This window comes from Lutjanus erythropterus, chromosome 21, assembly GCF_056507025.1.
Source record: "Lutjanus erythropterus isolate fLutEry1 chromosome 21, fLutEry1.hap2, whole genome shotgun sequence".
In the NCBI taxonomy this organism is placed as follows: Eukaryota; Metazoa; Chordata; class Actinopteri; order Lutjaniformes; family Lutjanidae; genus Lutjanus; species Lutjanus erythropterus.
In genome coordinates this window covers 30,640,671-30,657,510 of record NC_139337.1, presented here as the reverse complement: position 1 = coordinate 30,657,510, position 16,840 = coordinate 30,640,671, and the positions used below count along the sequence as shown (strand labels likewise).

Sequence of the window (16,840 nt, the reverse complement as noted above, 5' to 3'; positions counted from 1 at the left end):
AGATAATTTTGTTGGTTAAACAGATACAGACACAAATAATGACTAAATAAATAATGTCTCTGTGCCATCTGATACCGGCTGTCCAGCACTGCCATAATACAACATCCACTACCAGTCCTCTCAAAAATTCAATGAGAGAAAATAATCTGAGATATCAGATAATCAATAATTAATAATTATTACCCTCAGCTGGGTTGTTGGTGTTTGTTGGTCTGACTCGGTGCCACCTTTAGGTCAAAAATTCTGTTTTATTTTGAAAGCTGAAAGGCTAAACAGGAAGTTGTGATCTGTTCCTTACAACATGTGATCTATACATAAATATGATCTTCAAAGCAACACAACTCTGCAGAAATCTCATTAAAAAATATTATTCAGTCCAGCTTTTGCAGATCAGTTTTAATTTCAGTGCAGCATCAAGTCAACACACAGTGAGATATAATGATAAATAAAAGTGGCTGCATTAAGCCCTACACTAGATTTGTCATCTCATATGTCACATGTTATGAATGTCAAAGACTAAACATCTTATACAGTTTTGAATCTTTAACATTTCCCTTCATTTCAGTCGTCTGTTTGCCGTTATTTTACATTTGTTTATTTATCCAGCTCACTGACACAGATGGCTTGATGAAGTTTATTGTTCTTTTTCAGCAGTTATCCATGCACCACATCTACAATGATATATTCCACCAAGCTGCAGTGTCACAGAGTTAAGTAATATTAGGATAAACATTATGTCCTTTATTTTGACTTCATATACAAGGGGACCCAGGAGACCCTCTTACATTGAGTTTCAGCAGAATCTGGAGGAATAATGAGCTAACATGGAGAGAGAAAAGCCAACAGGAGGGTGAAAACATAAAAATGAAGCACTAAACGTTGCAGCAGTGACGGGTAAACACCCTTTTTCCCCTCAACGTGGCACCTTGGAGGAGCAATAGAGCCACTTTTCCACAGTAAGAGCTTTCTTTGCACCTGCATCCAAATTTTGATTCGTTCCTCACAGTTGGTACCCTGCAAGAAGTCCCTGTGACTGAGATCTTACTTTGAGCCGTGGCTGCATTTACCTACGACCACCAGCTTATCAGTCACCTTCAATTTAACAAACTAAATATATTTGTGTGGGAATATGCATTAAATAAGTACAACTTAAACATAACGACTGACACTGAGCTCATGTGATTTTCCAATCCATATTACACATGTTGGATTTTTTAAAGGCTGACTGTGACATTTTTGTCAATTTTTAGGCACAAACTATGTTGGAAAAACTAAAAGAATTTAGCATTTTCCACCAGAACTTGGCACTGGACTGTAATGTAAGGAGATACTGTGAAGTTTATAAAAAAAATGTACCACTAAATACATTAATAGATAGAATAGGATATTATTTTCCTTAAAAGCTCTGAATTTTGTGCAGAGTTTGGTTTGACAAGAACACTTTTTGTTTTTTTGACTATTTTAGGCAAAAACTACACTGCAAAAACATAAGGAAACCACCAGACCATAATGTGAGGAGATACTGTAAAATTATGTAGATAGATTTTCCTTAAATACTCTGAATTTTGCACAGAATTTGGTTGGTGTCTGGTCAAAAAAAAATGGAGGAAATACAATTTACAAAAATTAAAAATTAACACTTGAATTCATAGAATATGATTATCTAATCCATTTTATTAGGGAGGGATTTTTAAAGGCTGATTTTGGACAAAACCTGCATTATAAAAACAAAATGAATTTAGTATTCCGCAAAAAAGAAATTTAACTGAATGTATGGATAAATAGAACAGAATGTGATTTTCCTTAAATACTCAGAATTTGGCGCCGGGTTTGGTTGGTGTGTGTTCAAAAAATTAGAGAGTATTCTTCACCCTAATGACATGTCTGGACCAGACACTGCAGGGAAATAGAACCGTGGAATAAACAGACTGTGATTTTGAATAAATACTCAGAAAATTGTACAGAGTTTGGTTGGTGACGTGCCAGTTTGCTTTAGGAGGGTGAAGCTCAGCTGGGGGAGTTTGGACTTATTATCTCAGTATTTCTACAATCCTGGCTATGGCCCCTGATCATCCAGAGGTAAACCCTGGACTTTCAGGACCCTTGAGAACCTGTGGAACCCAGAACCCTGCTGATAATCCAGCCTTTCTTTCAGATAATTGCCATTTTTCCCTCAGTTCCCTCTGATCTGCCTAATGAGGTGCAGCTGAAAATCAAACAGACTTTCTGGAAGAGTATCTGTAGTTCTTGTTGCTCTACTTTCAGGATCTTTTAGTGGAAAAGAGGCTTTAAGCAGCAAAAGTGCACATGCTGGACGAAACACAGCCCGGGGTTAAAGCACAGAGGACGGGTCGATGTTGACTGCACAGAGGTTTAAGGCCTCAGAGGTGATGAGCTGTGAGGTGGCTGTTTCACACCAGAGTCTGTTCTGAATCGGTGAGGTATATTTTAGTCGGGGCAATGAGCTGAGGTGGAGATAAAAGCGTCTTCAGAGCAGTGAAACACACAACTACTGTAAGTGCACATTATAAACTGCAGCTAGCGTGGTTACAGTCAGTGCCAGACAAATACACAACACACTGTGTCAATGTTTTCCTGACCCGCAGATAAAAATGCAGGACATTTGACAGATTTTTTCACGCCCCTTTTTTTCCCTCCCAGGCTTTCTTCACGTCCTCGCTGTGGATCGATGCACCTCCACAAAACGTCCATCGACGAGCAGCAGAAAAACCAAAGCTATAGGCTAAGTGTTATGGGTCAACAGCGGGGTTATAATATCGGTTGTTGATGACTTTTCTCCAGCATCGGGATGACGGGACATCTACAGCGGACTGGGCTTAATGGAAGTAGGAGTCACTGTCAGCAGCAGAGATAAACACACAGGAACCATCAGAAACACTGACAGACAGAGAGAAACTCTCACACACTGTTGAAGTACACGGCTACGACCATAAACAGCTCAACTAGCTAGTCCTCACTGAAGATGCTACACAGTATTCACACAGCAGTGTCTGTTTTGACGGCTTCTCTCCAGATAAACTGCTACAGAGCCGCTCCCTGCGCCTACGATGACAGACTCCTCCACCCGGTCGGATCTATTTACAGTTTTACAAAAGCGGGGATGAGAGATTAAAGTGGGTGATACTCGAGTGATATTCTGGGGCAGTGCAGCTGGGCAATACTGGCTTCACCGGGATCAGATGTAGAGGAGATTTCAGAGAGCTGTTAGGAGCAAAAAGCTTGCAAAAAGGTGCATTCTGAATTTTGTGAGACGTCTTAAATGCAAAAAGATGTTTAACCTGGAAATGAAAAGGTGGATTGATGTGTGCAGATTTAGGATAAACTGACCTTTAACTAGTTTTACAACATGAGCAAAGTGTTAGTTTTAGATTAATGAACCAAACTATGACCTTAAGTTTAACTTTTTCATGTGACATGCAGGAATCTTTCTGTCACTTCACATTACTCGCATGATTTTGTCAAACAATGTTGTATCTGTGTGAGTCAAAATTGCCCATTTGCGCTGCCTCAAAATGTGTCCAGAAGCTTTACTAGTTGTGTGTTTGCGAGGTTTGGTAATACAGATGTGAAGTGAGTTGTTCAGCATTTGTTCCTTGTGGAAATGATGATTGTTGTTGTTGTTGTTGTTGTTGTTGCAGACGGAGGTGATGGTCTCTTGGTCTGTGTCTCCTGGCTCTGGTTTCTAACGAACTTCCTGCCAGCTCCTGAAAACATCCAAAGAGAGAGAAAGAAAGACAAAACGCTGTTTTAAATCTGTAATACCTTTAAATCCACCACACAGCTGCAGTTATGTCCACCGCAGCAGTGTGTTTTACTTTTTAAACTGTGGATGTGTGAAACTGCTTGACTGAAAAAAGTAATTAGTTTCCTGCTGTCAGTGACTGTTAAATCCCGTCAGATTTCTGCCGCTCCTTGTTCTAGTTTCACTCGTGCCTGGCATTAAAATTCAGCATAAACCTGCTCCTATTCCAGGCCAACAGGTGGCGCTATGGAACTGCTATCACACTACCAGATAGGAGAAAAAATAGTGGAATAGTGAACAACAGTAAATATGAAACACTAACCTCTGTCTGGTGCTTCAATACAAATAAATACCAACAAATAAATTTATCAGTATATGTATTTTCTATTCCATCTTCTATATGCATCTTCGACTTTTAAATAATGCTGTTTGAGGCTGCAGGGATTGTGCAACAGTTTTATGGTGTTTCTACCATGAGGTATGTGCAATATGTGTTATGTGCTATGTGGATTATGTGTTATATATTTGTTGTTTGTTTTACCGAAACTGTGGAGGCATGTTTGTGCGCAGTATGTGAGTTGAAGACAAATTTCCCTCCAGGAACAATAAAGTATATCATATCGTATCGTATTATTGTGAACTGCAGTTGCATTAATACACTGAGAAATACCATCCTACATCGTTATAATTTTAAGATTACTCCCTTCAACTGAAGGATATTTTACTGTAAACAGTTTCTATTTCCACTGAAAAACAATTTTCCATGGCGACGTATCGCAGCAACAGGCTGAAGTGGCCAACATGGCGTCTACACATATTTATGTCTACGATGTCTTTGAGAGCCTCCTCAGCCTCGTGAGCTCCGTCTCTGTCAAACCTCACGCCCCAGTTTGTCACACAGATTTGAAGTCTCAAAGCCCTTGCTGATGATGTCATCATCAAAGGTCATTTCGTCAGACTTGACCAAACTCCTCCAGAGGCATCAAACAGTGAAAGAGGCGGAGTGTCTCTACCTGGCTACTGGACGTCCAGTTTGCTCGGGCCGACGCTGTGGATGAGCTGGGAGGATTCAGAGGCGGCGCTGTACGCTTGAATCAGCAGGTTCTTGTTGAGGTCTCCCACCCCGCTGCCGGCCTGCAGTTTGGGGTACGGGGGCGTTTCTGCGCCCTGACGCTGTCCTCGTCCCTGGGCGTCGAGGTCCATGAGTTGCTCCAGGGGACAGCCGTCCGTCCCCTCTGTGACCGGTGAAAACTCATGAGCGCTCGCCTGCTCCTCCCTGGACACTGGACTGATGGAGACAGATGGAGAACTTAAAGACACAATGATGACAGAGACAGAATATTTAATTAATTTGCTTCAGTGTGAAACGAATACTGGGTCATTTTACACACATTTTGAGGTTCTGGTTATGAAAAGATGGGCTACAAAGCAGTGTGGTTCTAAATATGAACATTTAAAATGAATAAATAAATCTTTCTTCCTTCATCTAATACACCGTTTACAACATGTTGTCAGTTTGCATGAGATCAAATGAGAGGAAGAAGCCAAAAAGTCTGACTTGTCTGTGATGAGTCACCTCAGTGCAGACAAAACTTGGCAGACACACTCACTGAAATGTGTAAAATTTACAAGCTGTATGGAAAAAAACCCTGTAAAACAACTGTGATTATTTATGACATTATCAGCAAAATATAAAAACATGCAGAATCAATGCTAAAATTGATGCTTAATTTAAAAAAGAAATGCTGAAGATGAAGTGTGAAGAAAGCCAGAGAGGGTCGAAGACATCTGAGAGACGTCTCACCTGACGTCCATGGACTGGACTCCGTCAGACAGCTCGTCCACACAGCTCTTATTCTCCAGGGGTCCGAGCATGATGACGGGGGCTTCAGCCGGAGTTGGGGCTTCCTCCTCCGACGGGACAGCGGCCTCCGCCCTCGTGTCAGGAGCTGCAAACACACTTTTATTTAAAAGGTATTTTCCGGGAAATTCACTGATGAATATTATCATAAAGGAGAAGAATGACTCGTGAACAGGAAGTCTCCCTTAAAACAACCTGACTGTCTCTTTATATGAATACAAGTCTTTATTTACACGACACCAAAGAAAGAAGAAGTTTTTTAATCAGACTAAATAAAAAATCTGAGCTCTTATGAAACATCGTTCTATAAATAACTGTGTGGAAATATGAAGGTGGTCACGACACTGATGTGTTGATTCACCTGTAAAAGGCGGCTTGTTAATTCTGTGACAAAAAATTGAGTGAAACAACACTTTATTTTTTAGACATTTCTCTCTGGATGATTTATGTGGCAGGATTCAAAACTCAGTGTGTAATAATAAAGGAATTAGTGTGATTCTTTTCCTTCTGTGCAGATAAAATAATAATAATGTAGGAAGTCACTGTGGGTCAGCGAGTTCGACAAACACTGCAGAATATTTGGTGTTGTTCTTACTGGCTGTTAACCATCGGGGGGCGCTGTTCTCCTGCCTGTCTAACACTGCTGAGTCACACTGCAGCTGAGACTGATCTCATTCAGTTTCACAGAAAACTAATAATGCTGGAGCAGCAAGATAAAAAAAAAACAACATTTTGTAGGAATATTCCACACCCCAGCAGAGAAAAAAACAAACACGGCAGAAAAGTCACGGAACGAGACACAGAAGAAAAGAAATGAAAGGAATCAAACCGTGGTGGTGCAGCGAGATGAAGGTTGTGTGTTTGATGGTGTTAAAGCAGGATGATGTGTTGAACATTAACCTGCAGGAGCAGCAGTCAGAGGCTCCACTTCACTCTTCCGTGTCCTCTTCATAATCTCCTCGATCCTCTGTGAAAACACACGAATACAGCACAACTGAAACACAGAATCTACGGCTGAAATACACGCTTTGTTTTTAATGTCGTTTTTACTTTATTTGTATCCTGAAGAGATCAGGCTGCAGAATCAGTAACATCTTTATACCCATTTTTATAGAATTAATTTTATATAATGTGTCTTTGTCTCTTTTTAATATATTTTAATCTTTATTCTTTTGTACTTATTCATATTGACATTATGTGATGTCATCTTATTTCATTCATTTTATTTATTTATATTCATGGCATCATGTAACGTCTCTGCATTCACCTCCCTTTATTTTCATTTATTCTGATTGTCCTGTTTTTCTTGTTTTCTTGTTCTTATCTATCTTACTGTATTGTCTTATTTTTACAGTTTTAGTGTCTTTTGCTTGAGTCTTAGTCTTCAGTTTTATCTTAATGTTGTCTTGTTTCTGTTTGGCCTAACTGTAATCTGTTGCCTTGTTTGTCAAAGCACTTTGTAAACTCTGTTTTTAAAATAAAGTTATTATTATTTTTGATTATATGAATGTCTTATGATTTCACCAAAGTCAATAACGCCATTTTAAAACCACCAAAAGAATTAATGCTAACGATTAGGGATGTAACGACACCAAACAATATCTGTCACAATATTAAAAACAAAGAAAAAGAACGACTTGAAAACTGTCCTTTATTAAATAATAAATGGTGTGTACAGCATTTTTATTAGTTTAGTTTATTTGATTTATAAAGGGACAGTGCGCACTGACTTTGATCATTTTCAAGAAATGAAAACACTAATTTCCATCTGTAGTCCGACACAGAACGAGTAGTTTCTATAAAGAACAGACTATTGTTATGGACACAGAGACTTTGGAGAAGCAATAAAATCATTTTTAAATTGTTATCGTCAATACTGGTGTATCGCGACACCCCTGCTTGCGACAAAGATATGCAGCCTAATGAAGGCGGGATATTTAAGTTTGACTTTATTTTACAAAATGGAAAAACAGTATTTTTTTTAAATAACTATAAATAACTATTAAAAATATATATGTATATATAAATTTGAGTTAAGAAAAAGGTTCTGATAAAACTGTAAGATGACAAAATAAAAAAAAAACAGAGCATTATGTTCTGTAAAAAAAAACACAGCAACAGCAGATGAACTGATGTGAATATAGAACGATATGTCTGTGACAGGCCAGTATCATATCAGCTGGGGTCTTATTTTGTTTGGCATTTTTTATTGACTTTCCCTCGCTCTGGTTTGGATGTTAAACCTTGATGAGTCATGAAACAGATCTGCGTTACCTTCTTCCTCTGCAGCCTCTCCTGCTCCTCCTGGATGTGCAGCAGCTCTCTCTCCTGCCTCTTCCTCTCTGCCTCTTTCTGAGCTCGCAGGAAGGCCTCCTCCCTCTGAAAAACATCCATCAGCATCCAATTAGTCACAGTTTCTTTCTGTATGTCAAAGATAGCAGATTATAGTTGGGTTTATCACAGTGCTCATGAACAGCACATCTCTCCATAGATCTAATTTAATAAATGAAACAGACATTTATCCTTGTTTAACAGTGTGGCTCAGTGCACTGAAGCTCATTTCCATCAAGCAACCACCATCAACCACCAAGCAGCCTTTAGCTCCAGCAGGTCCAGGCAGGACTCTCAGCTCATAAGTGTGACACCAAGGACCTAACAGTGGCTCTCTGGCCTTGAGGAGGCCTCCAGTAGGCTCTCCATTAACCCCCCGAACAGTGAGCCCAGGCAGGTACTGGAAATTCAGCATTAGGGGCACAAATTGAAAAACGATGTACCAGGTGCATGAACATCTGGTGGGTGCAGCTGGAAGCGTGTAGCTCGGGAGGGGGTACTGAAGAGTGGGTCTGCAGGTTTGAGGGGCAGGCGTGGTTCCTGCAGGGAGGATCAGGGGCCTCGCACGAAGGCAAGGAGGCAGAGGGCCCAGCTGGGGCCTGCTGGAGCTCGCTGGAGAGCAAAACTCAACTCATGTGTGCAGGAGCGGAGAGAGAACGGTTTTTAAAAGTCTCTGTGTGTTCAGCTCTCAGTATTTCTGTAGCTTCTAAGTGAATCTCTGTGGTCTAAAGTTTAGTTTCTCTCCTGTGCCACTGTTTTTTGTGATGGAGCATGTTAAGTTATTGCTCATGGAAACCCAACATTTTCTGATTTTGCTGCTTCATAATAAAAGTTTTTGTTTTCTCCATGCCCTGGAGAGCCAGAGTTAGGGGCTACAGGTTAGGCTCTGGGGTCCAAGAAATGGCTCCGGACATGGGGAACCTGCTGGAGGTATTCAGAAATTAGAAATTAGAAAGACACTGATGCACGCTGACCTCTCTGTCCAGCTGATCCTGCATGTCCTTCCACCTCTGCTCCTTCTGTCGTCTCTCCTCGTCCTCCCTGTTCCTCCTCTCCTCCTCCCGCCTCGCTCTCTCCTCCTCGGCCTGCTGCGCGGCTCTCGCCTGCCGCTCTCTCGCCTCCTGCTGCCTCCTCTGCTCCTCCTCAGCCCGCAGCCTGAAGGAACAGGCCAGCATACAACATGACGACAAAGCCTAATTTAAGAGAAATCCATTCTGTTTCTCAGCACAGTTTAGTTTTAAATTGATGCCTCCATACAGAGTATTTTTGGTGTAGTCTAGTCAGTTTGGTAAAAGCAATAAAACAGCTGTTTATGGTGAAATAAAAGGATGTTACTCTTTAAGAAAAAGCTCTCTCTCTCTGTAGGGATCCTTCTATAATGCTGTCAAACACTTAGAATAATAATCTGAGACTTGGTGGATGTACGTTCACAGGGTGCAGTCGCCTGGAAAGATTCTGTTGCTGTTCAATTCTGCTTCTCACTGCTGCAGAGCTCTCAATCAATACTGGACCAGTTTCAAAAACTGTCACCTCCATTTGTCACTTTGACACAAAAACATGAGAAAATAGGGTCCAGGTTGAGAAATACTGAAGCTGCCCTTTGACCATAGTGTTCACCCCTCGCTCCTCCCAGGCTCCACCCTCTTGTCCAAATATGATCACTTGTGCCTCTAAAAAACAAGATGACAATCTCTAAAAGGCCAAACTCGAGGCTTCATGATAGAGTATACACAAAATATGCTCTGGTTATTCAAGCATCTATTCTTCCATTTCACTCTTAGCTTGAGTGTGCACACTCACACATAAGTCAATTAATCTTCTAATCATTTATTCTGTAAAATGCCAGAATACAGAGAAAAATCCCCATCACAACTTCCAAGAGCCAAAGGTGAGGCCTTCAGACATCTTCAAGTGTCTGACAAAAACCCCAAAATCTAAAGATATTCAGTTTACTAGAAGCTGAAAAGACTATTTAGATTTTTTTTCTTAAAAAAATACTTAGAACCATTAATCAATAGGTTGAATATATGAATATAAAAACCACCGAGTGGCAAAAATATGAGTGTCAGTGTCAGTTTTCAGCTTGATTGCCATGAAAAACACCAAAACCACCCAAAAGAAAAAAGAGCTTCAACCTGAAATCAGAGCGATCTTTTTACAAACTGCCAGAAGCTAAAGCAAAGAGAAGAAAATGGATCACTGCAATTCACAGAAACACAGAAACAGCTGGAATCCAGGAAATGAAATGCAGATTTGCAGTTGGCATTTTGTATCAGGTATGTTGGATTTTGTGCAAAAAGTGTGTTAATTTAGTGTTAATTTTACCAACAAACGTTCAACCAAGCATCAAGGCTTTTGTATGCCTTTGAAATCAGGTCCATAAAAATGTCACAAGTGTCCACAAACCACTGTTATCAGGATGCCTGTCGAGTCCAACTGCCTTTAATTTAAGCCGATAATCATTTGTTATACTCCCAGTTTTGCAGTTTCTCTACTAAAGGCAGCCATGTTGCAGGATGTGTTTCCACTCAGTCTGACTGAGGGGGCTTTAGTGCATATCAGAGCTGCACAGTCACAATATGGCCAAGTGCAATATCCAAAATCACAGAACCAGAACCAGATCACAATTTTTTGAAAAGGGAAAAATGTGTGAGAAAACAGCATTATAACGAGGTGCCCTGTCATGCAGCCCTAGAGCATTCCCTCTATCAAAACAGGCACTGAGGAGTTTAAATGTAAAACACACACACACACACACACACACACACACACCTCTCCTCCTCCTGCCGTTGTCTCTCCTCCTGCTCCTTCTGTATTCGGGCCAGACGTCGTCTCTCTGCCAGCAGTCTGGACGCCTCCTCAGCGTCCGTCGTCCCACCGACGCTCCTGCCTGTGGGCGTTCCAGGAGACTCTGCGTGTGTGAGGAGGAAGGCAACGATGGTTGAGTCGAGAGGTGGTGCAGAAAAAAACACGTATGGACGAACCCTTCAGTGAGAATAACTCACAGAGTGGACCAGAGTGAAATACAGACAGGACTGTCAAATCACCTGTTTTCAAATTTATCAACTCTGAAAGACAAAACACCAGCTCAGAGTGGACAGACGTCCAACATAGACAGAAAAATGTCTCTTTCTTTTCCTGTCTTCTCTTTGTCTTTCCGTCAAAGGATTTCTGATGCAGAAATATTCTTTTGATCCCCACAGTGACGCAGATGAGCAGAGAGAAATTATAAGAAAACAGGAATAACAGGTATGTAAAAAATATTCTCACAACAGTTTAAATAATAATGAATAATGCTGTATGTATTGTGCCGTTGAATTATTACAAAGAGAATGAGAAAGTGCTGAAACTTTCTTGCAGGCTGGTGAACTGATATGCAACGACACAGAGCAGAAAAAAGACTTCTTTTATGAGCTTATGAATACAAAATGTACCAAAGGCTGGCTGCTATAAATAGATTCTCAACACTGAAACACACAGAGGCTGCGTCTTTACCTGCAGTCAGTTCTCTGCTGGTTGATTTGGGGATCTTTTTCTCTGACGTCTCAGATTTGGTCGACTTTCTCTCCAGGGTGCTGTGACCTTTGACCTCAGCGTGGCCCCTGTCGTCATTGCCGGGGGTGGTGGCCCTCTGCCGGAGCGGGGAGGGGGGGTACTGGCCGGGGGAACAGGGCGACTGGGCGCGACTCCTGGTCGACCTCACCCTGAAAAACAACACAAAACACAGCAGGTCACCTGGCTGGACTCCTAATCCAGGTGAGGTGTGTGTGTGTGTGTGTGTGTGTGTGTGTTTCATACCGTTTCGGTGTGGCGGGGCCCTTGCTGTTGGCCCTGAAGGAAGAACTGCGGACTGGTGTGTTTGGAGACTCTCCCTGAAAGCCACATTTACAAATATTACTGTGATAATAACAAGAACATTTTAAACTTGTTCCCTGCAGGGATGCATGGGACTGGATTTTGGTGCTGGTGATTTAGAGTTTGTAAAGTTTGCAGCCTTCATTGTTTTGTGTACAGTGATGCAGTTAAAACACAACAGCTGACATTTATTAACAAAGAGGTTTTTTAGGTGCATCAGCAGCTAATATATAATAAATACATTTTTGATTCCCCATTTTCCCCCCATCTCATCCTGTTATGATGGTTGCACACTGGTTGAGCTCAGTTGGTAGAGCGTTCGCTCCTCATATGGAGGCTGTGAGTCCTCTTCAGGGCCGTGGCTTCAACTTCCCCCTGCAGCCCTTTGCTCCATGTTGTTACTCGACTCTGATCCCTTTTCCTATCATATCTTCAGCTGTCCTATTAATTAAAGGTATAAAATCCCCCTGGACAGTTAAATATGTTGTGTTCAAATGAAGTGATTTGATGTGACCGACACTGAGCAATAACTGCAAATAGCAACTTTGTTGTTTCTCTGTTTCAGAAAACCTCCACACCACAGACAGATTCATGTCTCATGTGCATAATTAAAGCATCATTTTCCCACCCATCTTAATTCTGATGATTAAATGAAAAAGTCTTCCAGAGATAACTGAGTCAATGTCAGCTCTTTTCACATTAATCTGGACAGAAACCTGCTGCTCTGCGACACAAAACATGAAGATCTGATGATGACACTCATGAAACAAACGTTTCAATACGTCCATCCTCCTCAAGAAAGACAAGAAAATATTTCACCACCGCAGCAGCGACAAACCTGAGAAATCAGAGCCACCCAGTCACAGTCCCATGTGTTTACAGTAACTCTTCAGATATTTAAATTATTAAATTCATCTGCACATAACAGGACCTTTGAACCTGCAGTTTATAGCTCCAGTATGTGTGTTACCATAATAAACAAAATGTCTCACAACACTTGCTAATGTGCCCTTTCAGTCTTCAACAGTTAATGAGGTGTGTGTGTGTGTGTGTGTGTGTGTGTGTGTGTGTGTGTGTGTGAGGACTGACCGTCGGTGTTCTGGCTCTGGACGTCTCTTCAGGGAGTCCAGCGATGCTCCTGCGGTTGGAGGAACTTCTGTACGGTTTGTTGTTGTTGGGGGAAGCTGTTCGATGGGACACAGAAGACACTGACGAGTCACGGCGGACCGACACACACACACACACACACACACACACACACACACAAAACACACATTCACAAATGTACACAACATGATGATGACACGGACCAAGGAAGTCAGAAGAGGAAATACTCCTGTTACCAAAAAGATACATTTCACCTGGTAGACAAATAATTATCTGGATATATTTTGAGATTCATAGTTTTATCATCATTTTTAAATATGATAAATACAGAGTCCTTAATGTGTATGCCAATACATTAAAGGGATAGTTCACCCAGAAATGAAAATTCAGTCATTGTCTTCTCGCCCTCTGAAAACACTGCTGCAGTTTCACAGGAAGTGTTTGAAACAGTTTAAGTGAAAGGTGACCAGTTTTCAAATGTAAAAAAAACAACCAAAACAATCTTGTCTGTCCTGACATGCCAAGGATCTACAGTGAAGATTCAGGTTAAAAACATGGTGTAAATGACGTCTTTCTTCCCCTGGATGTATCTCTACAGTGAGCCGCATACTGTGGAAGTAAAACCTGGAGGCGAGAAAATGTTTTTTGCGTATTCGCCTGGCGAGCAATTCTGATTGGACTTTGGATTTCTGTTTTTTTCTTGTGGATTTTTCACTTTGTGTTTTTTCCTGTGTGCTTTTGGATTCAGACTCTGAGTTAGATCATGGATTTTGGATTCTGGACTTTGTTGGTTTCCTCTGATTGACCTTTTGCCATCTCTGTCAAGTTTTTTGTGTTTGGTTTTCTTATTAAATATCACTGAACTGCTCCTGTCTGCCTCGAGTGTCTGCGTTTGGGTCCAACCTGTATTTCTCCTGTTCCTGGTTGACAAACTGTCGCACACGGAGCCCTGCAGGTGTAAAACTGAGGCTAAAGGTACCTACAGCATCACAGTTTGAAGGTTGTGCCTCTGACCGCGCTGCTGTATTTGATGAGTTGTTAGTGAGAACGTGTTTCAGTGGTGTGTTCAGGTGTTTTTTTGACTTTGTTCTCTCTCACCTCTCTCCGGTGAATGGAGGGCGGCTGAAGAGTTGGAGAGCTGTTTGTTGATTGGCGGCTCCATCATGGGTGGAGACAGGAAGTCACCAACTGATTAAAAAAAAAAATCACACAGACACACGAACGACAGTGAACCAAAAGTCCTGACTGCTGCTGGACTGAAGGATGATGTAAATATGTTCAATAAACGCCCCGATCCCAAAACAAACACCAATCACACGACAAACACAAAACTGCCAACCCACACAGAAAATAATCCTGCCGATCAATGAGCCGTGCAGGCAGCTGAATAAATTAACCTTGGTGATGTAAGACAGAAATGAAGCAGCAGAACAGCGAGCAGAGGCAGACACAACCTGCAGCCTGCTTCATCATGAAATGAAGGAGGAGGAGGAGGAGGAAGATACAGAGGCAGCTGCTGCAGCAGTCCCATGAAACTGAGAGGAAAATGTTTCCAACAGCACCTGAAGGCACCATGAAGACATCTCCTCAAAAGTCTCAGTTTATGTGCTTTTGATAATCTTCAGGTTAAAATGTCTTTAGTGTCTTTTCTAGAGCTACTAAATGATAACGATAACGTAGCGTCCTACATAATCTCTTCTAACAAAAATAGATAACGCTGTCCCAAAATACAGTAAACAAAAGGAACAAAGAAGGATTTCACTGGCATTAACTGTTCTAAGTTTAAAAAAGTTAATTATAGAGCAACTTAACACAAGTTCTGTTAATTCTAGATGTGAAAGCTGCTTTAAAAAGTGTTATTTTTTATGTTTAGCGTCATATTAAGCCAATTAAATCAGATCAAAATAAGTCTGACAAATAAGTCGGCTTGTGTAGACACTGCTGAGTTTAATTAATTTTATTAGAACTTGATTTTTTAAAACAATTTTATTACTTTTCAAATGATCTCAGGTCTCATACTCTGATTATTATTTATGTGCATGTAAACAAACTGACAGAGAAGCTGAGATAATATATAAATATTGAGTTAATGGAACAGAAATGAAAAGCGAAAAGATTTTTTAGCAAACATTTAACTCTCTCAGAATATATTTGTTTGCACTGATGTTAGAGTTTTTGCATAATAAGTTATTTAATAATTAATCACAGCAATCCTGACACAGTTTCATTTTTGTTTTACTGGTTTGATATCCTAACTGACTGCAGTTTTGTCTCTGCATCAGTTGCTGCAGGCATTTTTTTCTTGCATTCAACAAAGAAGAGAAAACTCTAATATTATAAAAAATATTTTTTGTTTTATTATTATCAAGTTTCAGTTAAATTTCTCTCGGGTTTACAGCAAAAATGCAAAGAAAACATCAACAAAAGAGCAGGGATTTCTGCTGCGGCTGCTTCTGTAATACGGGACGGGATGATTGGAAATGTCTGGTGGATGTTGTGTGTCTGTGTGTGTGTTTGTGTGTCTGTATCTGATTGAACTGTGTGTAGGTGGGGTCTAATAAGTTTCACAGATAGCTACAGGGTAAATGTCTGGTGTGATGTACGTGTGTGCGGCGGAGCGGGGTGGGTTCAGACCGGGTTCCCTGCTGAGTACGATATGTATGCATCGCTAAACACGGCCCCGAGCCAGGAAGACAGGAAGTGGAGCAGCCCTTTGTTGTGATAAGGGTGGGGGAGTGTGTGTGTGTGTGTGTGTGTGTGTGTGTGTGTGTGTGTGTGTGTGTGTGTGTGGGAGTGTGTGTGTTTATTGGGGCTCTAAACCAGACACTCATGAGCCACAAAGAAGAACATGAGTGTGCTTGTGCAGTGAACTGATGATGAAAATGATGAACAACAGCACTGATGTTTCTCTGTTAAACAAACACAACCTAAACACAGAGTCAGTGTTGGAGTTCATATGTCTGTTTGTCTTAAAAATGAAAAAAACGTGGCACTAAAATGCAAAATGTGATGTGAGAACTGTTGTGTTTTTGTCACCTTACTGGATCTCACCAAGGCTTCATGGTGGGTTGCAAAGCTTTTTGATTTTAAAGATAAAATATTTAACATTCATGCATTAAAATATCTAAAAACACGGGCCTCTGCTGCACATCATCTTCCTGTCCTCACTTCAGCTGTTCTATCCATTAAAGGCATAAAAGCTCCAAAATAATAAAGTAAAATATCTAAAAACACTCGACTTGTACTTTACATTATCCTAAATGTCTCCAACAGCATTCAAAGGCAGAGAAAAGACAGCATTTTCCCCATAAGCCACCATTAAAAAAGAGATGCCGCTAAGTATATAAAATTAGGTTTCAAAATCATGAAAAAATGTCTCAGTGTCAAACACCACTACAACCTGAAACACAGACTAAAATCGACCTTTGTAATCGTGACTACGCAGTTCGTTTTGAAAATCGCATCACCGTCGGAGTCAGCAGAGTCACCAGATAAAGTCACATTGGTAAAATCTAAACAGTAATTGGCTGTAATATGTAAATTATCAAGTAGTTAATATTCAGACAACAGTACCGAGGCACAGAGGGAAGAGATTTATTTAAAATATTCCACAGTACAGATTTAAAATTAAGTTTTTTGCAGACGACAGCACACTGCTAACCTACTGCACTGTGTGTGTGTGTGTGTGTGTGTGTGTGTTTAAATAAACGGCAGAGCTTCAGGCTTGAATCACATTTTAAAGGATTTTTGGCTCAAACTATATGTATTATTTAGCAATTTAACAAGAGATAAATGACAAAAGTCTCACTTTGCCTCTCAGTGTTTCTGTCAGTTTTCAAGACATTTTTTCTGCCAACATTAATCTGAAGGCTACGTCACATTCACCAAACTAAACTGTACAGTAAAGCTGCAACGGTTCAGCA

General features: G+C 40.7%; 1 protein-coding gene across 3 annotated transcripts in view; it reads right to left on the bottom strand.

Moving 5' to 3' along the window:
* Positions 1–3,231: 3,231 nt before the first annotated feature.
* Positions 3,232–16,840, bottom strand: part of map7d2b (MAP7 domain containing 2b) — a 33,038-nt gene continuing 19,429 nt past the window's right edge. For 2 of the 3 annotated variants that reach the window (XM_084747632.1, XM_084747631.1), the window contains 11 exons: positions 14,016–14,105; positions 12,900–13,018; positions 11,754–11,827; positions 11,451–11,659; positions 10,728–10,866; positions 8,930–9,110; positions 7,899–8,003; positions 6,525–6,591; positions 5,568–5,712; positions 4,777–5,072; positions 3,232–3,725 (listed from right to left, as the gene is read on the bottom strand). In XM_084747632.1, coding sequence (XP_084603758.1) covers positions 4,781–5,072; positions 5,568–5,712; positions 6,525–6,591; positions 7,899–8,003; positions 8,930–9,110; positions 10,728–10,866; positions 11,451–11,659; positions 11,754–11,827; positions 12,900–13,018; positions 14,016–14,105 — 1,421 coding nt within the window. In that variant the 3' untranslated portion in view covers positions 3,232–3,725; positions 4,777–4,780. The remainder of the gene's footprint in view (positions 3,726–4,776; positions 5,073–5,567; positions 5,713–6,524; positions 6,592–7,898; positions 8,004–8,929; positions 9,111–10,727; positions 10,867–11,450; positions 11,660–11,753; positions 11,828–12,899; positions 13,019–14,015; positions 14,106–16,840) is intronic. The other variant, XM_084747630.1, reaches the window with a different exon arrangement.